Source organism: Podarcis muralis, chromosome 17 (assembly GCF_964188315.1).
Source record: "Podarcis muralis chromosome 17, rPodMur119.hap1.1, whole genome shotgun sequence".
Classification (NCBI taxonomy): Eukaryota; Metazoa; Chordata; class Lepidosauria; order Squamata; family Lacertidae; genus Podarcis; species Podarcis muralis.
The window spans coordinates 39,413,943-39,438,027 of NC_135671.1; the positions used below are offsets into that span (position 1 = coordinate 39,413,943).

Below are 24,085 nucleotides of genomic sequence, written 5' to 3' on the forward strand. Positions count from 1 at the left end.
CTGCAACCCCATAGTCGCCTTTGACTGGACTTCACCATCCAGGGATCCTTTACCTATATCCGCATATCCTTACAGCTTCTCTAACCATTCTGCTATCCTTGGTACACTTTTCTGTTTAGTAAATAACATCCTAGTTTTGGTGGTTACATAATACTTTCCTTCCACTTTTGTCTTTTTACCAAATTCACATCTAAAGGATGACAAACATTGCTATTGGGGCAGACCCTGTCCTTAATTCCTTTATCCAAGCTTTTGTTGCCACCATGCTACAAAGTAATGCAACTTCTTTTTCTATGGTCCTTCTCACTCAGGATATTTTTAAGAATCTTATTGTGAAGGCATCATGGCTGGGTGGAGATGGCTTTCTCTGTGCAGGGAAAACTGTCCATGACTTCAGCCAAGAAGACTAGCCCATCTGGCTTGCTTGCACAGCTTTCAAAAACTACTTTCTGTTTCAAGCAGATTGTGCCAGGCACAGGGTGTGTGGTGTGTGTGGGCCTCTGTGCATTTAAACAAAAAGCAAATGGACCACAGCTTGAAGACGAGGAAGCAGTGTCAAGAGGTCAGATATCAACGAAAAGAAAAGAACTCACTCTGAAACCCACCTACAGGTGGTACCTAACACCAAGAAAACTAGCGCTAATACGCCCAGGAACCTCACCAAAATTCTGGAGAGGGTGCACCTCCACAGGCACATACCTCCACATGTGGTGGGAGTGACCCAAAATCCAACTATTCTGGACAACAGCCACACGAGAAATATGTAAAATAACTAAGCAAATATTAGACATCACCCCAGAATTGGCCCTACTAAACATCTTCCAAGACAACAATGCCCATTTACACCACAAAGAACTTGTAACCCACCTACTTTCAGCAGCCAGAAACACCATAACCAGATACTGGAGAGACCTGTCAGGAGTAAGCATGGACCAATGGTACCAAATAGTATGGGAAACAGCCCTACTAGAAAAATTAACCAATAAACTGAAACTGACACAGGGACAAACAGAAGAAGACACCTTTACCCCGGTATGGCTCCCCTTTATCACATACACAGCGCAACAAGACTGACAATAACCCACCAACAGCATACAAATCAATATGGCTAACCTGATCCAAAACACCCACCAATCCCACTCACACACAAAAACAAAGATCACCACAGTCTATCACAAACAAACAACCACACACTAGGCCAACCCCAACCTCTCTCACCACCAAAGGAACACAAGTGAACAGCACAAGCAACACTCACACCAAACCCTACATACATTAAGCATAATAGAAGCATCGCCACCTGACCCCCACCCATCCCCCATTTTTTTCTCCCCCTAATGGCTCAACAAATGAAACGGATTTGTAAAAATGTTACATGGGGAAAAAACGAGAGACATTACACATCTGTAAAACAAGAAAATCTTTAATAATAATAATAATAAAAGATCTGTAGATGGTTGATGCCCCCTTCTGGCAAAAGTGGAAAGTAGGTGTATAGTGCTCTTAGTAACAGATAAAAGCTTGGAGGCTTGGCTAAACCCCACCTCTTGCTCAGGTACTTGGAGCAAAGCTGGGTTTGTTGCTGTGTTTTGTGTCAAATGGGTCTCAGCCCTTCATCCTCTGGGCTAAGGCTGTGGGAGTGTTCTACAAAAAGGGAGGAAGAGAAGCCAAGTCATTAGAAATGTTACTGTGCAGAAGAAGCATTCTTCCTTTGTACACTGGAATGAGACACCTAGTGTGTGCAACAGATCATACTTCTGTTAAGTTTCCAGCATGGAGAGATTCACCGTAGTAGTGCTCCCTCATCAGTACCCAATTTGCCATAAATCTCTCCCAAGATATACTTATACATAAATATACATACACACCAATAGAACAATCCTAAGACAGCTGATCATAATATAAAGTTCAGCATATACTTGCCCTCAATCAGTCAACTCTGTGGCCAGTGCTGTCATTCAAAAGGTCAGGTAGAAAACAAATACTTTCCCCTGGTGCTGAAAGCTAGCTAATGCCACTTCTAGCCATTTGTTTTTCTTGCTGCTGCATTACACAGTTGCCTCAAGCTTATACCTTTCAGGTTGACTCCCCCCAAATGTCTACTTTTTCACTTAACTTTTCCACTACAGTGGTACCTCAGGTTACATAGGCTTCAGGTTACAGACTCTGCTAACCCAGAAATAGTGCTTCAGGTTAAGAATTTTGCTTCAGGATAAGAACAGAAATCGTGCTCCGGTGGCGCAGCAGCAGCAGGAGGCCCCATTAGCTAAAGTGGTGCTTCAGGTTAAGAACAGTTTCAGGTTAAGTACAGACCTCCGGAACGAATTAAGTACTTAACCCGAGGTACCACTCTACAGCCAAACTCCACCAAACTTTGAAAGAAAAGTGTTTACAATTTTCCAGATTTGTGCACAAAAGAACAGTCAAAAATAAAACGTGTGCTGCTCCACTCCAGCCAAGGATTGTTCATGTGCAAGGCTGATACTTCCTTTCCTCAGCTTTTTCTTTCCTGACTCCTATATGTATATTTAATACGGCTGTTTTATGCAAGAGCTTCTGCAGAAAGAACTAATTAAAAACTAAAATATTACGGACATGCCTTCAACAGCAACCAGTGGAAAAAGGCAGGCTGCATTCTTTCCTCTGGGTTGATGGAAACAGAAGTAGGGGGTACAGTGAGAGATGGTGCTTAGTGACATGTGGGAAAGAAGTGCCAACAATGTACTTCAGTACACCCACAGTCAGGTAACATACATTTTTATACTTGATACTCCCTTACTGGATGATCTGTTGATTGGTAAAATCTAAATTTAATGGGGGGGGGGGAGTGTGGTCTGCCACTTGGATGAAGAGGATGTCACGCACACACACAAATTGGAAGTGGGGAGTGAATTTAATTGTGCGACTTGCATCTGCTGGTTTTTAAAATTTATTGATACTCAGAGATATACATACCCATTACAAAGTTGTCTCTTTTATAATATACTGGTATAAAACAGCTACCTAGTCTAAAAAAGAAGAAAGGCAGAAAGGGAAAAAGACAAGGGGGGAAAAACCTAAAGAAAGAGAAAGCTGCTATTACAATTAAATCCCATCAGCAGAATAGGAACCATCTGACAGTGCCCAAACTCTACTATGTGTACTTCATAGCATGTGTACTTCATTGCTGTCGTTGGTATAAAGTTGTAGGCAGATAAAATGACTTCCTGCAATGGATATTACAATTCTATTATTCTATATAAATAGAGGGTCATCTAGTCCAACTCCCTGCAATTCAGGAAGCTCAACTACAAATCTGCCTAACAGTTACCTCATCCAGACCATTTTACCAGGTTCTCTGCAAGAATATCATGGGGGACTTTGTCAAAAGTCTTACTGAAATCAATATCCACAGCATTCCCCTGATTCATCAAGCTTGTAACTTCCCAAAAAAAGAAATGAGATTTGTCTGGCATGACTTGCTTTTGAGAAACCCATCACAGCCTCCATTTCTAAGTGCTCCCAGACTGCTTAATTATCTGTTCTAGGATTCTGTTTCATTCCTTTTTCTATGTCTGATCTTTCAGCTGCCAACTTTTGTTTCTCCCAATACTGGGATTGCTGCTTTCTCTCTAGCCCTGGAACACATGGATTTTTTTTGTTTAAAATGATGCATTATTATTAAGTGTATAGTTCCTGAATGTGGGGGGGAAGTCCTTACCTGTAGGCTTTTCCTGGTTGAGCTCTATGCATAGGTTATGGATGTCAGAGATAGTGCCGGTGGCCTTTAGCCCGGTTCTAGGTGGGACTTCCCTTCATGCAATAGATGTGTGAAGGGGGCTATTGCATACAATATACCATAAAATCACATGCAAAGCACATCCTTTCCCTCAAATAATTCTGGGTGCTGTAGTTTGTTAAGGGTTGCTAAGAACTGTGAGCCGTGAGGGAGTAAACCACAGTGCCAAGAATTCCTGAAATGTGCTTTAAAAGTATAGTGTATGGGTAGGCAAACTAAGGCCCGGGGGCTGCATCCGGCCCAATCGCCTTCTCAATCCAGCCCACGTATCAGCGTGTTTTTACATGAGGAGAATGTGTGCTTTTATTTAGAATGCATCTCTGGGTTATTTGTGGGGCATAGGAATTCGTTCACTCATTTATTTTTCAAAATCTAGTCCAGCCCCGCACAAGGTCTGAGGGACGGTGGAGCGGCCCCCTGCTGGAAAAGTTTGCTGCCCCTTGGGATAGTGTCCCGCAGCCATACACATGTTCTTTCTCTTCTCTTGAAGTATTTCCCGGTGCCCACAGAGGCAGGCTGCGGGCTGTAGGACTGCAATCCTAAGGAAGGTCTTCAGGAGGTGGTGCCTGAGCAGGCGGCGGAATCCTGCCGGAGAAGCGGGCGGCGGGATCCCATGAGATCTCCCCACAGCGGCCGCTTCTGCCTCGTCCTGGGGCGGGGGATCTCGGCCCCCTTTTTCTTCCAAGGGGCGCGCGGCGTCTGCCCCCCAGCCGGCGGGGGAGCGGGGAGCGGGCGCCCGGCCAGGCCCTCCCTGCCGGGGCGGAGCCGCCTCTCTCTGCCCGCCCTCCGGGGCGCCGCGGCTCCCGCACACTCACTTCTCGCGCCATGGCTGGCGGCGGCGCTGGCTGGCTGCTGCTGCGCCGGGCGGGCGCTTGGCTTTCCCGCTGCAGCCGCTTCGCGACGGAGGCGCCCAGCGCCCAGCCCAGGCCTCCGTACGGGAGCCGGCAGCCCCAGGCCCGGCGGGGCGCCGCCGCAGCCCCCGGCGCCCACCAAGAGGCTCTGGCCGGCAGCGCGCCGCCGCCCGGGCCGGACCGGCCGGCCTTCCTGTGGGCGCGCTACGGAGAGCTGAAGCGGCTGGTGCAGGGTGAGCCGAGGGGCTTCGACTGGGGAGGAGGCGCCCGGCCCCGGCCCGGCTCCCTTCCCCTCGGGGATGCTGCCGCCGCCGCCGCCGCCCCCTTTGGCTTCTCTCCCTTCTCTCCTCCCGCAGGACCCCCCTTTCCATGGACTTTGTAGCAGTGCCCTTCCTGGGGTCCCTTTTTGCCGACCCGAGGGAACCCGGCTCCTGACACATTCTTAGTCACTCATTTTGAAGCGAGGACTCGCGCGTCTCCCTTGCTGTGACTCTGCTCGTGCATTCAGGCTGGGTGGTGGGATCCCCTCCCCTTTGTTTTGGGAGACATGTCCGGGCAGGGAAAGCGGGAGAAGGGGCTGCTTTGTGTCTGGCTTTTCAGGCAGGGCTTGGGAGGGGGGGAGACCCACACGGCGGCTGCAACAACAACAACAGGGAAAGGCTCACAGTTCCTGTGGCGTGGATCTGTTAAGTCTTGAAGGTGCCACGGGACTCTTCTGCAGCAAGAACACCAAACACAGTGAATTTTAAAGAATTGGAGTTGTTTTATCACAGTAGTTTTAATTGATTTAAATTTGCATGCAAAAAACAGGTAAAACAAATCTTTGGAAGAAAGTGCCAGCCTTTCTTTGTTTTTAGATTATGCATCTATGAATCTGGAAGAGCCGTTCCTTCCTGTGTGGGGCTGTTGCCCCTTCTATTTTCTTCCCCTTTCTCCCTTTTTCTGTGGTCAGGATTTTTATCAATATTACAGAGATCGGGAGGAGGCATGGGCTGGCAAGTGGACTTAATTGTGCAATTTATGTTTAAACATGTGATAAACAATTAGAAGGTAATGTAATTTCATGGTATGACAATACCAGCATTACATCACCACCATTACTGTTCCCCAGCATCTTTAGATAGGGACAGGGAAAGACCCGAGCCTGAAGCCTTGGAGAGTTGTTGTAGAGAGCAGAGATGCCTAAACTTAGCTTGAGACGACTTCCTATTCTCACCCGTTTTTATACATGTTCATCTGCGGAATTGAAGATTCTAACAAACCCTGTAGAGATGATGTTAGCTTCAAAGTAAACCAGAGCAAAATAGTGTGCTTTTGTATATTTAGTGTAATGTTAACGGTATTTAATCCAGTTTTGTAATAAGGATGGACATACTTATTTGGATGCACAAAGTGATCAAACTCCTGCTCTTAATTCCTGACTTTCTCCTAAGTGCTACAAAAATTGCTATGTCTCTCTCTCCTCTCTTCTTCCCCTCCCACTGTCATTCCTCTGCACCTCACGAAAATATTCATTACAAAGCTTGCTTCCTTCCTTCCTGGGCACTGCCAGTTTCTTGAACTGTGGCATCACTACCCACAAAGTTTATTTGACCACACCAGGCTGTCTGACCCAGCAGTTCCCTCTGTGCTTTGCCTGTTGACCACAAAGAATCTTACGCATTTCAGCATTTGCTGAATACAGTAATTTTTATTTCCAGCTCAACCAGTTTATGGGGGGGGGTGACGGAAGGCAACGTGTATTCCGTGCTCCGAGATGAGCTGACTCATCACTTGGCATAAGGCAAATTCTTCATTAGTGTGCCTGCTTGCACTTGACAGGGTTAACTAATGCAGGGTGTCTGCTGTTGCACAAGTGCTACGTGTTTTGAGCAGCAAAGTGTATGCGCTGCCCAGGTATAGCCGTCTGTATTCTTATAAGACTGGGAGCTGTGTGGGCAACTGGCTGCTTTATATTTTGGCTGTGAACCAGTTCTGCCACTTGTTCAAGCTCCTCCCTGAAGGACTGAGGAACACAAGGAGCTGCCTTCTACTGAATCTGACCCTTGGTCCCTCTGGCTCATGTGGACAGGCAGGGGCTATCCAGGATCTCACACAGGGCTCTCCCCAGCCCTGCCAGGACATGCTATTGGGGATCAAGCCTGGGACCTGCGTGCAAAGAAGACACTCTAGTTGAGAATGGCCAAGATCCATTCTGTTTCCAGTGGTGCCCATCCAGCTTCCAAGCCAGCCATGAATGTGAAGCCATAATAGCATTTAGAGAAGACCTAATTTGGAGGAGCAGAGGGGTGGCAAAGGCTACTGTGGGGAGATTTAATCTTTGCTGTCTAGCAGGCAGTCCTAAATGGTGGTTCATGGAGATAAGCTTCATTTAAGTGGTTAAAAGAGTGACTGCAGATTTGTGGTTGAAGAAGGGATGTTTTGCCTCCTGAGTTGGAGGCAGGAAGCCTCTGAATACCAGCTGCTGGCCATCAGAAGTGGGGGAGGAGAGTGCTGTTGGCCTCGGGTTCTACTTGTGGGCTTCCCGTGGGCATCTGGTGGACTACTGTGAAAACAGGATGTTGAGCTAGATGGGCGATTGGGTGATGGACCCAGCAGCCTCTTATTATTATAGAATGGCACTGAATGGCCTTCATATTGCTCATTTAAATAAGGGGGAATCCAAATGACTAGTTCTTAATTAAGAAAAAAATAAAGGCTTGGGGTGGGGTGAGGCTGAGGTCTATTTAGGAGCCATCATGTCTGCTTTGTACCTTAATCCTGTATATGTGGAATCTACCTGTGGTCACTCAATAGTAAGGAAAGGCATGTGCACTATACATAGTTAGAGGCATGTTTCTTATAACTTCATGGATTTGAGGACTTAGCCCTATATGGAAAGCACATTCAGAGGCTGAGACATGGCAGACATGAAGCCCTGAGGGTAACAAGGACTCCTGGCTATCCAAGATGCCTCCTGAAATGTTCAGTAGTAACAGATTGCTGGTGTGCAAGAACAAACTTAAAAGAGGTGGGAAGACTCTCCAAGGAGGTCAGATAGACAGTTACTTGAAGTATTGCAATAAAATGAAATCCAAAAAAAAAAAAAAAAAAAAAAAGAAGTAATGCAAATTCAATTTTAAAAAACTCCAATATCAGTATTGAATGTGATGGATGTACCATCTCCCTCCTGTTTTCAGCCACAAATCAACAGATACAGACAGACCACCTGCATGAAGCTCATGTACCACTGATGGTCCATGGACAGAAGTTGGGGAACCCTTGATTTAAAGCATTCTTATACCACCTTAATGGTTATGGAGAATCATGGGAACTATTTTTTTAAAGATGCTGAGAACTGTAGCTTTGTGAGTTCAACACCCTGAACTAAGTATGGTACACTGGAGGAGGGGCAGGGGGCAGTGAGGCTGAAATGGAGACGGTCCAGTTTTGTGATAATTTGGGCCCTAGTTCTTACATAAATGGCATACCTGTCTGTGCTGTACGACTTCATGCCACAGGTAGTGGTTCACGTGATGGGTTGATCCTTCATACAAAAACACTCCATAAAAAGCTGGCATATTGGGGAGAAGGCTAAGCTGGAACCCTTCTCCCTGCCTTGCTACTTCTGTATGCAAGGATTTTCTTTTTTAAGGAGAAGCATTTCGTTATATGACTCCTAGCAGTCATCTGAAGTTGTGCAATCCAGATACAGTGGTGCCCCGCAAGACGAATGCCTCACAAGACGAAAAACTCGCTAGACGAAAGGGTTTTCCGTTTTTTGAGTCGTTCCGCAAGACGAATTTCCCTATGGGCTTGCTTCGCAAGACGAAATGTCTTGCGAGTTCTTGCGAGTTTGTTTCCTTTTTCTTAAAGCTGCTAAGCCGGTAATAGCCGCTAAGCCGTTAATAGCCGCTAAGCCGCTAATAGCCATGCTTCGCAAGACGAAAAAACCGCAAGACGAAGAGACTCGCGGAACGGATTAATTTCGTCTTGCGAGGCACCACTGTACAGGTTTATCACATCATTGAGAACTAGGCTCTGGTCTCTCCCTATTCTGTGTTGAAAAAGAAGGTCCTGATTAGCTGGAACAGGACCTGTTTTTTCAGGGATCTGACCCTTCCCTTAACAACTACATTCCTATTTCTTAGCCTTCTGCTTTTCAGAGAAACCAGTAAGAAAATGGCCATGCATTCCTTTCAACCTGTCTATAGCCTGGTTAGCACATAATGCTAAATCTTATTTTACTTAGCTCAAGTGGTATTTGTTTGAATGCCTGAACTCAGCCCAGCCGGGTAACCATGGCTTCTTTTCTGGTTACAAACCACAAAATGAAGCCATAGTTTGTTGTTGGCTTAAGAACCATGACCTGTTTTAACTGTGGTTTGACATTATTTCCAAACCCAACAGGCTTGCTTAACTATGATTTGCTTGTTTCCTGCAGCCACTCATGATGCCACATAGGCAAGAGCATCTGGAAACCAAACCAAGCTTTGGAGAAAGGAGCCACGGCTTATTTGTTTGTCTGCAAGATGATTTGTTGAATAAACCATGGCTTAGCATTATGTGCAAATGCAGTTGTAGAGGACTTATCCCACTAACTTTGGTTCATGAGTGAGGGACACGTTTTGTCAGTTACCCACTCTCTTAACAATCTGCCTCCTGAGGGCAGAGGGTCACCTCACCCCTTGTTTCCGGCTTGGGAGTCATCTTTTCCTAGAAGAATTCTCCCCTTCTGGCTAGAATGAAACCCAGGTAGTCTGTATTCCCACAGGTTCTACCTCCCCTGGCACAGACTTAGCCTTCTCCAGACACTCAACCCAGTCTTCCTATCTAAGCTGTGAGACTCCTTCCTCTTGCTGTAGATTGTCTCCTCAGTGTGGTTGTTCAACTCAAATCAGAACCAGTTCTCCCTCAGACAAATTTTATCCTAATCCCTTTCTCCCATCTCAAATCAAGCCCTATCTAAAAACTCCCTCAGAAACTGCTCCTTGTATTCTCCCTCCCATCCATGCAGTGAGTCAGGTCCCCTCCCCTCCATCCCTGGATCACAATTTTATTACCTTTTGGAACTAAATAAAACCATATATTTGGCTATTTTTGGTGAATCTCTATGTTTCAAAAAATGGGATTTCCTTGCCTTATTATGGCACTGGGAGTGCAGTATAGGTTGTCGAATGGAGAGAAATGTATAGAAATGGTGGTGTGTGCATGTCATTGCAGCACAGCGCGCAATCTCAGGAGGCCAATGTTTCTGATGTGTTGGGTACCCCTACTTTTGTCTGTAAGAGGCATCCATTTGGAAGTGTGTGGTAATTGCTTGTGCTTCCATCTTCCGCCAGATTTGCTTCCCCCAGGGGTCTGCAATCTTCTGAACCCGTCAACAATCTACTCCAACAATGAGATTTCCCTGAGCACTATCGGAGTTTATGGATTTGACTATGACTACACACTGGCGTTATACTCACCTGCCCTCCACTCTTGCATCTACAACACAGCCCGGGACATCCTTGTGGAGCAGTATAAGGTACCTCTAGAGCTTGCATGTCCTGTTGACTAGAACATGAGAAAAGTAATTGGCAAAATTGGAGGGTGCTTGGCTTGGACAAATGGTGGCGACTGAAGGTTTGAAAACCTTTGGGTGGGGGTGGGGAGCCTGTGGTCCACAGGCCAAAGTTGGCCCACCAAGGGTACCTGCTTGATCCATGAGCCGTTTCCCCAAAAACTTGCCCACCTGCCCCCACACCTGACATCATATGTACACTTAAACCATGTTCACAATTGTACATTGGCAAGGGAAATCAGGCTTCGGATATACCACCCGTCAGCTGAGCAGCGCTGGATTGGCTGCTGAAGTGCTCCCTGTGCGGAACTTCCTCACACACCGGATGTCTGCAGAAAACAGGCTGTGGCTCTACCACCCATCAGCTGGTGGGCAGCAAAACTGGAGCTGCAGGCCTTTCAAAGCACAGTGCAGGACTCTTGTACTCCACTTTGAAGTCAAAGGCACTTGCTATCATGGTGACACCAGGTGGTTGGCAGCCAAGGCCAGGATCTGACCAGTGGAGCTAGAAAGGTTCCCCAGCCCTGCCTTAGGCCAAGCGAGACATGAGAGAAGGAGGCAGTTGTGTTTGTATGCTTGTCTTGTTCTGTGTAAACTGTATGTGTTTGGTTTTTGCATCGAAAGGAGCGTTCAGGTGGACGAAGCTGAACCCTCTGCTGTCTTTCCCTCACCATGCTCTGTCACTGCAGACACTTTTCTGGCAGCTCAGTTATCCAAAGTGGCCCAGGCTAGAAAAGACACTTGAAGCAGTGGGGAGAGGGGAGGGTTTAGCACTCCTCATTCAGGTGCTAAAAAGTTAACTTTTGCCTCTTATCTTATACGTGAACAGGGCAGACAGACCAAAATGGCTGCTCCTTTCATGCCTCCTCCGCCTCTTAATGGGTAGAATGTGCGTTTGCCCTTCATGCTTGGGAACCTGTATGGGCCTCCCAATGTTGTTGGACTCTCAACAACCATCATCCCCAGAAAGCAGCATGGCTAATGGATTGGGGCTGATGGGAGCTGTAGTCCATCAACATCTGGAGGGCCACAGAGGTTCCCTATCCCTGCTGTCTGTGCTTGCCTCTGGGATCCCAATTGTAGCTGATAAATATGGATAGCATGGTTCCAAGCAATTCCCCGCATTGACTTCATCGAGAAAAAGTATTATATTTGAAATCCGCTTCCAAATGACACTTGAAATGCTCTAGACTTTTTAAACTGATTGACCACCTTGCAAATTGTATGTTTTGTTCTGTCCCATCAGTATCCAAAGGGCATCCTGAAGTATGAATATTGGCCGAACTTTGCCATCCGGGGCTTACACTACGACATTGCCAAGGTGAGACAGAGACAGGTGGCTTGTCCTGTTGTTGTGGCTTTGGCAGGACAGCAGAGGCTGGAAGAGCAGAGCTGTGTGTGCATGTGTCAAATCTCACTTTAGCCTGAAGTCACCAGGTGTTCTTAGCCAAACTGCAATGGCCTAATGCAGTAGCGTAATCAACCTGGAACATTTTAAAAGTCTTCTTAAATAAATGCTAAGCATTATTACTTGTCACCTGTGCAAATAAGGATCACTTTCAGCAGGGGGTTAATTGTAAGCCAAGGGAAGAGTTTGTTCTTTTTTTCCATTGTGGTCATCCATGTAGCACAAATGTGGGCAGGCAATGCGTTATACATAGGGCTGCCTCTGAAGACGGTTTGGAAGCTTCAACTGGTGCAGAATTCAGTGGCCAGGTTGCTCACCAGGGCAAGACGGTTTGAGCATATTACACCAATCCTGGCCCAACTGCACAGGCTGCCAATTAGTTTCTGGGCCCAATTCAAAGTGCTGGTTTAGACCTATAAAGACTTAAATGGCTAAGGACCACAATACCTCAAGGACCACCTCCTCCATATGAACCTACTCAGACCCTGCAATCATCATCTGAGGCCCTTCTTTGTGTGTGTCCTCCATGTGAGGACCAGAGTGTCCTTTTCTATGATGGCTCCCCGCTTGTGGGATGCTCTCCACAGAGAGGCTCACCTGGTACCTTCATTACATATCTTTAGGTGCCAGGCAAAAATGTTTCTCTAGTCCTTTGGCTTTGGCTGATCAGGGCGGTCCAACTTCTCATACCAAGTGGGCTGCACATTGCCTTGTCTCATGGGGGGTGGGATCACCAAGATTTGACTCACACACCCGGGCCTGCTTTGGGATGAAGGCACTTGGCTCTGGCAGGGTCCTAGAGCCCTCCTTCCCAAAGTTGGAAAAGCACTAACTAGGCTTTGGGAAGGAGGCAAGAGGAATCTGGGATCCTGTCAGTGCCCTCACACCTACTTCCCAAAGCCCAGCACCTTGCTAATCCAGCTTTGGGAAGGCAGTGCAAGGGATGGGGCATCAAATGTTGCAAAGGGCCACCGTAAAAGGCTTTGGGGGCCACATGGCGCCCTTTGGCCATGCGTTGGACCACCCTGTGTGTCCTTTTAAAGGTGTTTGTGGGAAGAGTGTTATTGGTTTGTTTTGCTCTTGTTTTTATAATGTATTTTGTGTTCATATTTTGTATTTTTATGTGGTGAACCGCCCTGTGATCTTCAGGTGAAGGGTGTTATACAAATTCAATAAATAAACAAAGTGTCGTTTCATGAACTAATTTGCAATATAGGTTTCCTGTGTGCTGACTCCACATTTCTCTTCTGTCGTCCATACAGGGCTTGCTCATGAAGATAGATGCCTTTCATTACATTCAGCTGGGCACCGTTTACCGGTAAGTGTTGCTCTCATTGGCCCCCAATGGCTGAGATGGAGCAGAATTTCATAGCTGAGATTTTGGAACTGAGGCTGTTCCTAGACCTAATTTTTAATATTCTTCTATGTGGTCATGCCTAAGATATAACCCTGACTCCCAGGAAATAGAATTTGCAAGTTGGGAAGCAGTCCCGAAGGCATGCGGTCCTTTTAAATCTCCCTTGAAAACTATGGTTAAATTTGTGTTAGCCATGGCTAGCTGTGGTTCACATAGAATATTAAACCATGGTTAAGTCAAACAAAGCAAGGAAGAGGGGAAGGAGCATCCATCCCTTGCTCTGGCTCAAAATTTGCAAACTAGTTTGTAAGGAGACCGCATCATGTCTACACGAGTCAAACTGGAATTCATAACTTCGTAGCCACATTACTCACATGCAGTACTTTGCTTCAGCTGCGAAATGATGTGCTCCTGGCGACACTTCCAAGCTCCTAAACCTTTCCCCCTTTTGGCATTCTCCAGGGGCTTGAAACCGGTTCCAGATGACGAGGTGCTGGCGTTGTATGACGGTACCCTTCATATCCCCCTCCACCAGGCTAGTGGCTTCTATGGAAAGGTTGGTTCCCTTGCTAGCCCTGGAGTTGGTCTGAAGGCCATTGGCCAGTGTCTCTCGTTGCTCAGTTTCTGTTTCTGACTGAGATGTAGCAAGAGGCACCAGGTGCCAGCAGAGTGTAGCTCCTTTTATTTGCCTTCCTGTGTATCTCTGCTATCCAGGGTCCACCAAGTTATAAAGGGAGCTTCGTTGGCCTGCAGTTGCATCTCCTTTCTAGGCTGGACCTCCATATTCACCTGGTTTCTCTACCAAGTATTTGGTAGGGCATTGCATTGTCTCAGGAGTTTTTGCAGGGAATACTGCAGGGTGCATGGCAAACTCAGATGCTGGAGTAAGGATGAAGTGGTCTTCTTTGAAAAGGGGCATCCATAGCGAAGTTTTCGTCATGTTGGCAGAGCACCCCACATGCCAGTACTGGCCTTGCCCTTGGAGCCAGTCCTAGATGTACATAACTAACCAGAAGGAATTTGTCGAAGAGGTGTGAGCCTCTCTAGCCGAAGGTGTAATGTTGCCCTGACTCAGAGGACTCAAGCGCCATCCCACTCCCCAAGAGTCAATGGCAGATAAAGCAGACTTGGCCCCTTTAAATAGGGTTGCCATACGTCTGGTATTCAGCCCTCGTAAACAGTGTCCGGGTGGAAATCGATGAATGTCCAGGAAAATCCGGGTGTGTGGCAGCCCATGTCAGAAGTGTCGGTTTTGCTGAATTTCATTAAAAACAATGAACAACTTAACAACTTTGCCCCCCACCCCACCCCCGCAAAAAAGAGCTCAACTTTTGTGTCCAGTTTTTCACTTCATGGGCGCAGAGCCAGCAACTGAGATACAGCTGCAGCTCCTGTTTAAGGCTCAGTCTGGGGATGACTGTTGCCGAAGAAACACCTGAGCTCTGCTCTTACAGTGCAGATAGCCTGAGCTCCGTGTGTGTGTTTTTGGCTCAACATGAGAGGAAATCGTTACTTTATATAATTATACAATTTGTACAATTATACAATTATACAAATTATTAAATTTGTATGCCACCCTTCATTCAAAGATCTAAGGATAATCCACAGCATAAAAATACAAGATAAAAACACAAAATGGATAATAAAAACAAGAACAAACCAAACCAATGACCTCCTCCCCCCACTCTCAATGCACCACTTTCACATCCTAAGGTACCACCATCCTGGTCCTGATCCAGATCGGAACATTCCATAGGTGCTATTTTATGTTTTTTAAACAAATGAACGAACATGAAACTATGCATTTAACATAGTGTGTTGTTTGACACTCAGAATGCAGTGTGGATAGGCAATAACTTCCCGGTGAAATAGTCTCACGGCAGCCCCTTTCCCCTGGGGCTCACAGAGGGTGCTCTGTACCTCCTAGCTGCCTTTATCTAACCTTCATGTCTCTTGCCTTCCCCATTTTTCTCCAGTCTGGATCTATGTACAGTGGTACCTCGGGATGCGAACAGGATCCGTTCCGGAGCCCCATTCGCATCCTGAATAGAACGTAAGGCGCATCTGGGCATGCCGCATTTTGCCGCTTCTGCGCATGCGCATGACATCATTTTGACTGTCTGCGCGAGCAGCGAAACCCGGAAGTAATGTGCTCTGTTACCTCCGGGTCACTGCGGAGCGCAACCCGAAAATACATCCTGAAGCATATTTATCCTGAGGTATGACTGTATCTGATAAATCAAATGATGGAAGCGGAAGTAAATATGCTCACTCTCACTTAATTGTGGATTTTGAAGGTGGTTGGTGAATGTTGGGCTCTGATGTGTAGCTGGACTGGATGAACCAGGAATTCTGCGAAGTCGGACACTTACAGTCCTTGCACTAGCAAGAAATGGGTGATGAGTGCAGGCAGTTCTGATTGAAAGTTGCTGTTCAAGCCAGGAACAATCTTTTGTTTCTCCTTCCCTCCCTTGGTCTTCCCAGGGTCCAGCCATAAAGCAGTTTATGGACATCTTCTCTCTCCCTGAAATGACCCTCCTGGCCGTAGTCAATGACTTCTTCATCACCAACGACATTGATTACGATCCCATCCATCTCTACAAAGACGTAACGGTGTGTTTCCCTCCACTTTCCGGCATATTCTGCTCTTGTTGCTGAGTGTTGAGATGTAGGCTTCTGTGTTGAGAAGTGGCAGGAGGATTGTTGCTTGCTAGGTGTCCTTTTTTGGTGGTGGTGGGGGGGGGAGGACTCCGTGTTCTCTGTGGTTTACCCTGCAGGCGAATTGAGGAGGAGGATTTGAGTGCTCTCAAGGGCTCTGTTCAGTTCTTTCTTTTTTACTACTTTGTTGTGGGAGGGAGTGACGTATCTCGCCACAGCAGAACAGGCTGTCCTGAACCAAGGAGAGAATTGGGAGGGGCTGCCTGCTTAGCTGCCAGGGAGGCTTATCAAGGAGCCCAGCTGCCCCAAGGCACACGGCATGGGCCTCTTTCTCCTCCTCTGCCGGTGTTTCTTTGGAAACTTGAGACATCTGGCTCTGCCTCTCAGACTCACAGCTTCTCTGGAGCCTGCCTGTCTCCTTGATCCAGGGCAAGAGGTCAGAACAGGCATTGTCATAAATAGCATTGCTCCATTGCTGCCTCGATGCACGTAGGCCCTTTGACTCTTCCAAGAGACCTCTCTATTGAGCATTCATTCCAATTTGTTTGCAGGAAGATTAGATGGCAAATGCTCATTAGCAAGCCAACCTTCTGATTTGTTTGTGGGGGGATTAGATGACGTTGTGTTACCCCACACTTCCCAGTGCATCTGTCCATCACTTTCCTTATCACAAGTAGTCTTGGGGGGGGGGAGCAGGTTTGCTACACAAGACCTCCCAATCAATGATAATTGCACAATTCTATTAGCCTCCCGGAATGTGACTTTGCCTGTATTTGATTGAATTCCACCTGAAAATAGGGACAGGCTTAGTGGGTTCTCATGCTTGTATTCTACAGTGAGGGGGGGGAGTATATGATCCCCTGCTAAATTTGCCCGTTTGCCTTCTGATGAAGAAATGACCAGTCCATAATTGTAATGGTAGGTTTATTGTAGCTGTGAGAGACAGAATAACAACAGGAAAACCTCCAGAAACCCAGAAGACAAAAGTCAGAGATTGGTGTGCATTATAATGAGTGAAAGAAGTATTTGATCCTCTATCAACCAGCCAAATGTCAGGCTACCTGGTATCTTCACTGTATGTAACGAGCTGAGATTAGAAGCACCTGCTGTAAGGGAGAGGTCTTACCTGTAATCCCTGACCTTTGTCTTCTGGGTTTCTGGGGGTTTTCCTGTTGTTATTCTGTCTCTCACAGCTACAATAAACCTACCATTACAATTATGGATTGATCATTTCTTCTTGTCTGCACGCCTATCCAGATGAGCAATGGAAAGCACTGTCACATTATTTCCTGTCCACACTAGTGGCTAGTAGTTGATGGGATGTTTTCACACTGTTTCTTATTGTCCCCTCCTCTCAGTACTTCCCCACCTTCCCTAAGTTCCAGAAACATGAGGCCCATTGTGGGTATGCACACATGTATTCATTTTCCTATGCAGCCAAATTTTTTTTGGATACAACTTTTCTGTTATGCCAGATTTGCATTAAAAAACAGATTTATTTTTTAAAAAAGACCATTGAGGAGTGCTGTCAGGTAGGGGCGTGCAGCAAAATGTCACCACAAATGTAAAAAAAACACCTGCCTGCAGAATGCATTTTAGAGTGCAAGCTGCCAATGGGATGTTGTCAGTGCCAAAAGTGTATACACATGGAGTGCTTAGAAGCCATTTTAAACCACTGTGTGCGCACCACTTTTTTGGAAAGTAGCTGGGAATTTCTCTATGTTTGAAAGAGGAAGAAAGACAGAAACAGGCAAGGACCAAGCTAGTTGTAACTGTAGCAAGGTCTGCTGCATTTATTTAAACAGGTAAAAACACCCGTGGGATTTCTCAAATCAGATTTGGGCTGTGGTTCAAACGGAGAGGTTTTACCCTTGTAAATGCAGGCCCCCCCCCCCGACACACTGAAGCCGCTATTTGCCCTGTGGAGGAAAACAAGCAAGTCTCTGAACTCCCTCCACCCACATCCCTGTAAGGGAAAGCAGGGCTGAAAAGGAAAGAGTTAACCCTATTCCTACAGTTCTGGAGTCCCAGTTGGATTCTTGTTAACCCCCCCCCCCCAAAAAAAAAACAACAACTGGTGGCTACTATTACTTTTTTTTCTCTTTTTAAAGCAAGTGATCCAGATATGGATCTCTAAACTGGTTTGGCCATCGGAATATGTTGTAAAGCAATGGAGCAACAGAGGCAAGTGATTTGTGGGAGGCTGGGGCCAGTTTGCAAAAGTTTGCAGTGCCTCCCCACCCAACTAGGTAACCTAGTTTGGGATAGAGGGGCAAGTGGGGTGATTCTGGCTCTTAGCCCCCCACTTTAGCCCAGAAGCCAGCTTGGAAGGGGTGCAGAGCAAGGGAGCTGTATAGCCTTCCTTTCCAAAGTACCATCTCTCAAAAGCAACTTTCAGGGTGTTGGTGAAGCATTGGAAACACAGGTCAGGGGGAGCTAGACAAGTGTGCACATTGTAAAACTTGTTTGTGTATTTCTGAGGTGCTTTTTTAAACCTATTATTAAAAAAAGTTTTTCAATAGGATGCCATCCGGGATGTCCATATTAAAGGCTTTATGTACAAGTGGATTATGCAGGATCTGGGTGAGTATCCATCTGCCAAGGGGCTGGAGGCAGGGCAACCACGCAAGCAGAGGGCTGCAAGGGATGCAAATGGCCTTTCCAGACCTGCTGCCTTTCCCAAAGGAAGAGCGTCCACCCACTAGCTAAGCTGTAGAACAAAACACGCTGGTTAGCTAGCCTAGTGTGTCAGAAGTGAAATGTTCCACAAGGGGCTGTTTTTCCTGCATGAAGTGATTTAGCAGAATGGCTTAAGCAAGTGAACCGAGCAGTGGACTGCTTAAGGGAAGGCAAAACCAAAGATCAGGCCTGGCTGAAGTCTCTTCGTCTGTGCATTCTCTGTGCCTGGACCAAGCACATTCCACACCAAGAAAGCTAAATTCTGCAGTCACAGGAGAAGCCAGGAGACTGAAGCCCCGCCCTTCGTCCCAGAAGTCAGAGAGGGATTGGCCAGGTGCTTTCATGTGCATCTGCACAGCAACAAGGGCTAGAAACTTGCTTTAAAAGGGGGGGTGCGTTGTGCCACATTGTGTACTTTTTGTTCACTTGCACAGCGTAGGCATATACACAAAGCCCAGCCTAAGTCAGAAAACGAAAACAACAATCCCCCCCAGCACTGCTCCTTCCCACCCAATGAAGCTCGTTTCAGTTTGTCTCTTGGTTCTGTCTGCATGGAGAAGTTTTTAATGCCCATCTTCCCTCTGCAGAGAAGTACATCCTGCGTGGGGATGAGACATACGCCGTGCTGCACCGCCTGGCCAAGTGTGGCAAGAAGCTCTTCCTCATCACCAACAGCCCTTTCAGCTTTGTGTGAGTCTGAACATGGCAAGGCTGCAAGCTAGAAGTAGGCTGGGCATTAGCATTGTCCTGGTCCAAAACTGTTGATCTACAATAGACTTCATTTAAACTCTGCTTAAATGCTGATCTTGAGCCAATCTGTTGGAATCTCTCGGGCTCTCCTGCACCAGCTGCTCCTGCATTTTCATGGAAGGGAGCCTGAGGGTCATCGAGTCCATCCCGCTGCAGTGTAGGAATCGTAACTAGAGCATCCATGACAGGTGGCCATCCAACTTCTGCTTAAACACTTCCAGTGAAGGAGCGTCTATCAAACAGCTCTTGCCATCAGAAAGTTCTTGTTTGGTCAGAATCTCCTTTCTTGTAACTTGAAGCCATTGGTTTGGGTCCTGCCCTCTGGAGCAGGAGAAACTAAGCTTGCTCCATCTTCCATGTGCTGCCCTTGAGATAGTCGAAGATTTTTTTAGGTTTGACTTAAAGTGTTACACTACTAGCCCTTTTAGGCGGCTCAGGCAGACAGCTTACACTAATTTGACAGTCTCATGGTAGATAGGAGAATAAAGGAGGAAGATGAACAGGGAGCACTACTGTGGGCTGTGAGAAAGGAGTGAATTATAGCCGCTCTGAGCCCGGCTTTGGCCAGGGAGGGCGGAATACAAATAAATTATTATTATTATTATTATTATTATTATGAGCTCCTGCCCTCTGCCAATTCTTCTGCTGGAATATCTTCTGCCCTTCTCAGGCTTCCTTGGTCTGTGTTGCAAGAGCCCATAGAAGCTCCCCCTGCTGTCTGCTACTGGTGACATTCCCTCTCCTATTCCTAATGTGCCATCTTCCTCCTTTCCAGCAATAAAGGGATGCGGTACATGGTTGGTAAAGACTGGCGGGACTTCTTTGACGTGGTCATAGTCCAGGCAGACAAGCCTCATTTCTTCAATGATTGTGTCAAGTAAGTGTGGCCCTCTCTAAAGCTCCTGCTGTGGCTTCCAGATCCTGTATGCCACATTGAGGGATGAGTTCTGGTGCATCCACCTTGGGCGGTTGGGGGGCAGAGCGCACAGCCTGAAGTCTGGGAAGCAGTGCTGGCCCTTGCACACATGCACTGTCTTATAGATTACACCAGTCAGTATAGAGACTTGAGCCTTAAGAACCTGGTAGGTTGCCTCTGGCCACTTTGCAGAGAGCCAAATATTCTGTTTGTTTTCTGTTGCTGGAGGTGGGAGCATTCTGTGTAAATTTGAAATCCTGCTATCTGCCCAACTGCATCATTTTCCTCCTTTCTTTACTTTTAAAAAAGTGACTTAATACTGACTTGATTGCCCTAAATATTCCTCTGCTTGCTTTTCTGTGAGACAGAAAAAATAAGTGTGTGGGGTGGGGAAGGCTACACACTTACACTGGCTTGGGACAGAAATGCTTGTCTGCTTTTATGAAGATAGGGGTGCTTTGTAAATTATACATGACTTCTGAATATTCTGTTTTCACTTCCTGTCATTCTTCTCCTTCTTTCCTATATCTTGTATACTTTCTTCCCCTTCCCTTTTTGTGTCTTACTGACATTTAAACCACATGGAATGGTTTTATTACAATCAAGAGGTACATATATTTTTGTTAAATAAATAAAAGAATGAAAATAAGTCTTTAAGGAGGTGCATCTTAAATTGCACTTTTTATAATATTGCCAAAATGCAATGCAAAGTCACGGCTCCTGGTTTTCCTTGGCTCCAAGAGCCACTTCACACAAGAATTTGCAGAAAACATCTACACAATCTTATGTGTAGGTTCCCCACAGAAACAGTGTGAGGGTGGGCAAGTGAGGATGATTTTGTGGGTTTGGAGGCCAGGTGCTGGGTCCCAGGAGCTCATGCTGTCCTTTTGCTCCCAGCTCTGGGAGAGCAGAGGGTCTTGTTGGCACCCCCCACCCACCCCCCACTTGCTTCTCTCCTCAGACCTTTCCGGCGACTGGATGCTAATGGGGATCTGCAGTGGGACAAAATAACTAAGCTGGAGAAGGGGCAGGTATATAAGCAGGTGAGGAAATGGATTGTGGACGATAAAAATGTCATGGTGGTGGGATTGTCTGTCTTCTGGAAAAATGGAATTAATATACCAGATCTTTCCATGCTTGTAACTTGGGCATCTCAGTCCTTCAGCATATCATCTTCTGTGTACACACACACACACACACACACACACACACACACACACAAACACTTTTCTCCACTTGGTTATTCTTGAGGCAGCTTTGGATGGATGTCAAATCAGATACCTAAGGGATGGGGGAAGTAATCTCCTCTCTTGCAGGTCTAATCCAGTTCCACCCTATGACAGGAGCCTGTGTCAGATGTGTCAGATGTGTCAGATGTTATTGAACCACAACTCCCATCAACCTCAGCCGCTATGTCCACTGATCAAAGATGATGGGAATTGTAGTCTAGCAGCATCTGGAGGATCACAGGTTGCCTATCCCTGCCCTACAGTTTCAAGTAGGGTGTGAGGAAGAAGTCGGGAATGGTGTTGAGCTGGCCAACAGGGCCACTTTTAACAGCCACCCTTTGCTAAGTTGTGTGCTCTCTCTCTCTCTCTCTCTCTGGTGGTGAGGACACGGCCTAGTCTGGGCTCACCCTCGCCATGGCACAGTGGGCAAGCAAGGGAGAGGAGAAAAGCCCACTGAGGGCTTCTTGCCCAGCGCTCTCTGTTTCTGGAGGTTGGCACCAGGCTGCCTTCTCCATACCAGCAAGTAATTCCATATCTTTTGTCAATTCTAGGTGAAAATTCAGCCTCTTATGTTTAACCTCATTCTATATTAATGTAAAAATTGTGTAGCCATTTTGTTCCTGTATTTATAGAACTCCTTTAACTGACATCACCTGTCTGGTGATTTTAATGCACCCTTTCTCATTCCACTGTCAAAAAATAAAATATAGGGCAACCTCGTTGACTTCCTCCAGCTTACAGGCTGGCGTGGATCCAAAGTTCTCTACTTCGGAGATCATCTCTACAGTGACCTGGCGGTGAGATCTTTGGGCCTTTTTCTCTGGGGCAGGAACGGAGTGTGGCCTGTGGGAGCTGTGACCTGACTGAGTTGAAGGGAGGGGAGAGTGGGTGAAGTTGCTTTGGGCTTGCCTATGCCTTCCTTCTTCCACTGTACCCGCCTCCCCACAGGACCTGATGCTGCGCCATGGCTGGCGAACAGGGGCCATAGTTCCCGAACTGGAAACAGAGACCAAAATGGTGAACACAGAACAGTACTCACAAGCACTCACCTGGCTGCAGGCCTTGACCGGCTTGCTGGAGCGCATGCAGGTAGAGGAGAGTCCACTTGGTGGCTGAGAATGGAATGGGGAAAGGGCACAGAGCTCTTCATGGAGGGTTGCTCTTGAGAGATGGCAAAGGATGCTAAAATAGTAGAGCAATAATCCTAAAATCCTAGAATTGTAGAGTTGGATGGGACCCTGAGGGTCATATGGTCCAACCCCCTGCAATGCAGGAATCTCAACTAAAGCATACTTGGCAGATGGCCACCCAACCTCTGCTTGAAAACCTCCAAGGAAGGCGAGTCCACCACCTTCTGAGAGAGTCCCTTCCACTGCCAAACAGCTCTTCCTGTCAGAAAGTTTTTCCTGATGTTTAGTCAGAATCTCCTGTCTTGTAACTTGAAGCCATTGGTTATAGAATCAATCCATTGGTTATAGAATCAATAAGGTGCCCTAAAGACCAGTTAACATAGAAGAAATGAAGTTTCTAGCTAGCTTATGGGCTGTGGACATTAATCAGTAGGTAAAAAGGTGGATTTCTTCTGCAGAAGTTGGTTTAGTGAGTTTTAAGGCAGGATGGGATCATCAAATGCATTTCTAACCACTTGGTTTGTTTCTCCAAAAGATGTTCAAGGATCCAGAAGCTCAGAAGGTGTTGCAGGACTGGATGAAGGAGCGACAAGAGCTCAGGTAGCATTTTATCTCTGCGTTCCCATGCACTTCAGTGTGCCAGATCCAGGGTTACAAGTAGCCACATGCCTGAGTGTCTGTGGCAAATCAGAGTCTTATCCAGGCCAACTAGCCAAGGATGTTTCGGGGAGCTGGGGGCGAGGCTGTACATGTGGTGCTTTGCTTTTTCAGTCTGTAGTATTAATGTCAACTTGCAGGGTCATATCTTCTTTGCATGCTTGAATAGATGAGATGAGATTTACAATTTATACCCTGTTTTTCTGTTAAAATAATACTCAAAGTAGGTTACGATGCAAAACAAAAATACAATGTACAACAACAAAATATGGAATACAAGGCTGATCTACTTGTAGTTGCTTTTCCTTCTGAATTCTAGCTCCTCATCAGGTTATTCTGTCCCACAGAAAATTCCATACTCATCTGGATCTCCCCTCTGTTGTCCTAGATTCATGACTTCCACACCCCTTTAGCCTCATTATACTTCTACACAAGGGGTTGAATCTGGACTGAGGTAGCTGAACTTGGGTCCCATTGACTTCAGCAGATCAGCTTCATGACTTAAGTTCAGTATCATTGATTTCATTGGGAACTAGGTTTCCCTGTTGAAACAAAGCCCAGGTAATTGTAACCACTGTATTTGCATTTCTTCTCCACCCCATGCTCTATTTTTAGATTTGTAAACACTTTGGAGTGGAGAGCCACCTCTACAAACTAATGGTGGAGCTACATAAATAAGAATTTTCCCTCTCTGAAGGTGTGCCCATTTGGAAGAAAGGCAAATAATATTGTGTCTGTAGGTAGCGATTGGTAGGAAAAAGTTAAAGAGGCCCCTCCAGCTCAACAGATTAAGAATGGGAATCTGTGCTCCTGCTGCCTCCTGAATTCTAACTTTCTGCAGTTACTGTTGGCCTGTGGCAGCTGCTTTATGCTTTGTCTTATTTTTTGAAACCCTTAAATCTCCCTGCCTACTTACAGCTGACTCCAGGTTTGAGAAGACCCTGTCCAGGGCCCTCTGGTAGGCTGTCTTCTCCATCATCAGTTGCCTTCCTCCCTTGGGCTTAACTGGCAGTGGGCAACAGCAGCACTCTCAAGCATTGCCAGGTGACTGGCTCTAGCCTGTTTTTAATTCACTACAATGGCCCAGATTATGAGCATCATGAGCAATTCAAATGGCAGCTGGACCCAGC

General features: G+C 46.5%; 1 protein-coding gene and 1 long non-coding RNA gene across 5 annotated transcripts in view; one reads left to right on the forward strand and one right to left on the reverse strand.

Moving 5' to 3' along the window:
- Nucleotides 1-1,407: 1,407 nt before the first annotated feature.
- On the reverse strand, nucleotides 1,408-4,353 carry LOC144325959 (uncharacterized). The gene is made up of 2 exons (XR_013391129.1): nucleotides 3,701-4,353; nucleotides 1,408-1,644 (listed from the first exon to the last, which is right to left on the reverse strand). It is a non-coding gene; the product is annotated as an uncharacterized LOC144325959 (long non-coding RNA).
- The window catches only part of LOC114587406 (5'-nucleotidase domain-containing protein 2-like), a 29,390-nt gene continuing 9,657 nt past the window's right edge, over nucleotides 4,353-24,085 (forward strand). The window contains exons 1-14 of one of the 4 annotated variants that reach the window (XR_013391126.1): nucleotides 4,589-4,862; nucleotides 9,951-10,135; nucleotides 11,418-11,492; nucleotides 12,842-12,897; nucleotides 13,399-13,492; nucleotides 15,421-15,549; nucleotides 18,117-18,177; nucleotides 18,861-18,963; nucleotides 19,799-19,900; nucleotides 20,901-20,982; nucleotides 21,879-21,965; nucleotides 22,117-22,257; nucleotides 22,834-22,898; nucleotides 23,303-23,516. Coding sequence is in view for 2 of the 4 variants with exons in the window: in XM_028711594.2 (XP_028567427.2) it covers nucleotides 4,604-4,862; nucleotides 9,951-10,135; nucleotides 11,418-11,492; nucleotides 12,842-12,897; nucleotides 13,399-13,492; nucleotides 15,421-15,549; nucleotides 18,117-18,177; nucleotides 18,861-18,963; nucleotides 19,799-19,900; nucleotides 20,901-20,982; nucleotides 21,879-21,965; nucleotides 22,117-22,257; nucleotides 22,834-22,898 (1,439 nt within the window). In the remaining 2 variants the exon portion in view is untranslated. Of the gene's footprint in view, nucleotides 4,863-5,287; nucleotides 5,440-9,950; nucleotides 10,136-11,417; nucleotides 11,493-12,841; nucleotides 12,898-13,398; nucleotides 13,493-15,420; nucleotides 15,550-18,116; nucleotides 18,178-18,860; nucleotides 18,964-19,798; nucleotides 19,901-20,900; nucleotides 20,983-21,878; nucleotides 21,966-22,116; nucleotides 22,258-22,833; nucleotides 22,899-23,302; nucleotides 23,517-24,085 lie in introns of those variants that run through there. The other 3 variants (XR_013391127.1, XM_028711594.2, XM_028711593.2) reach the window with 3 other exon arrangements.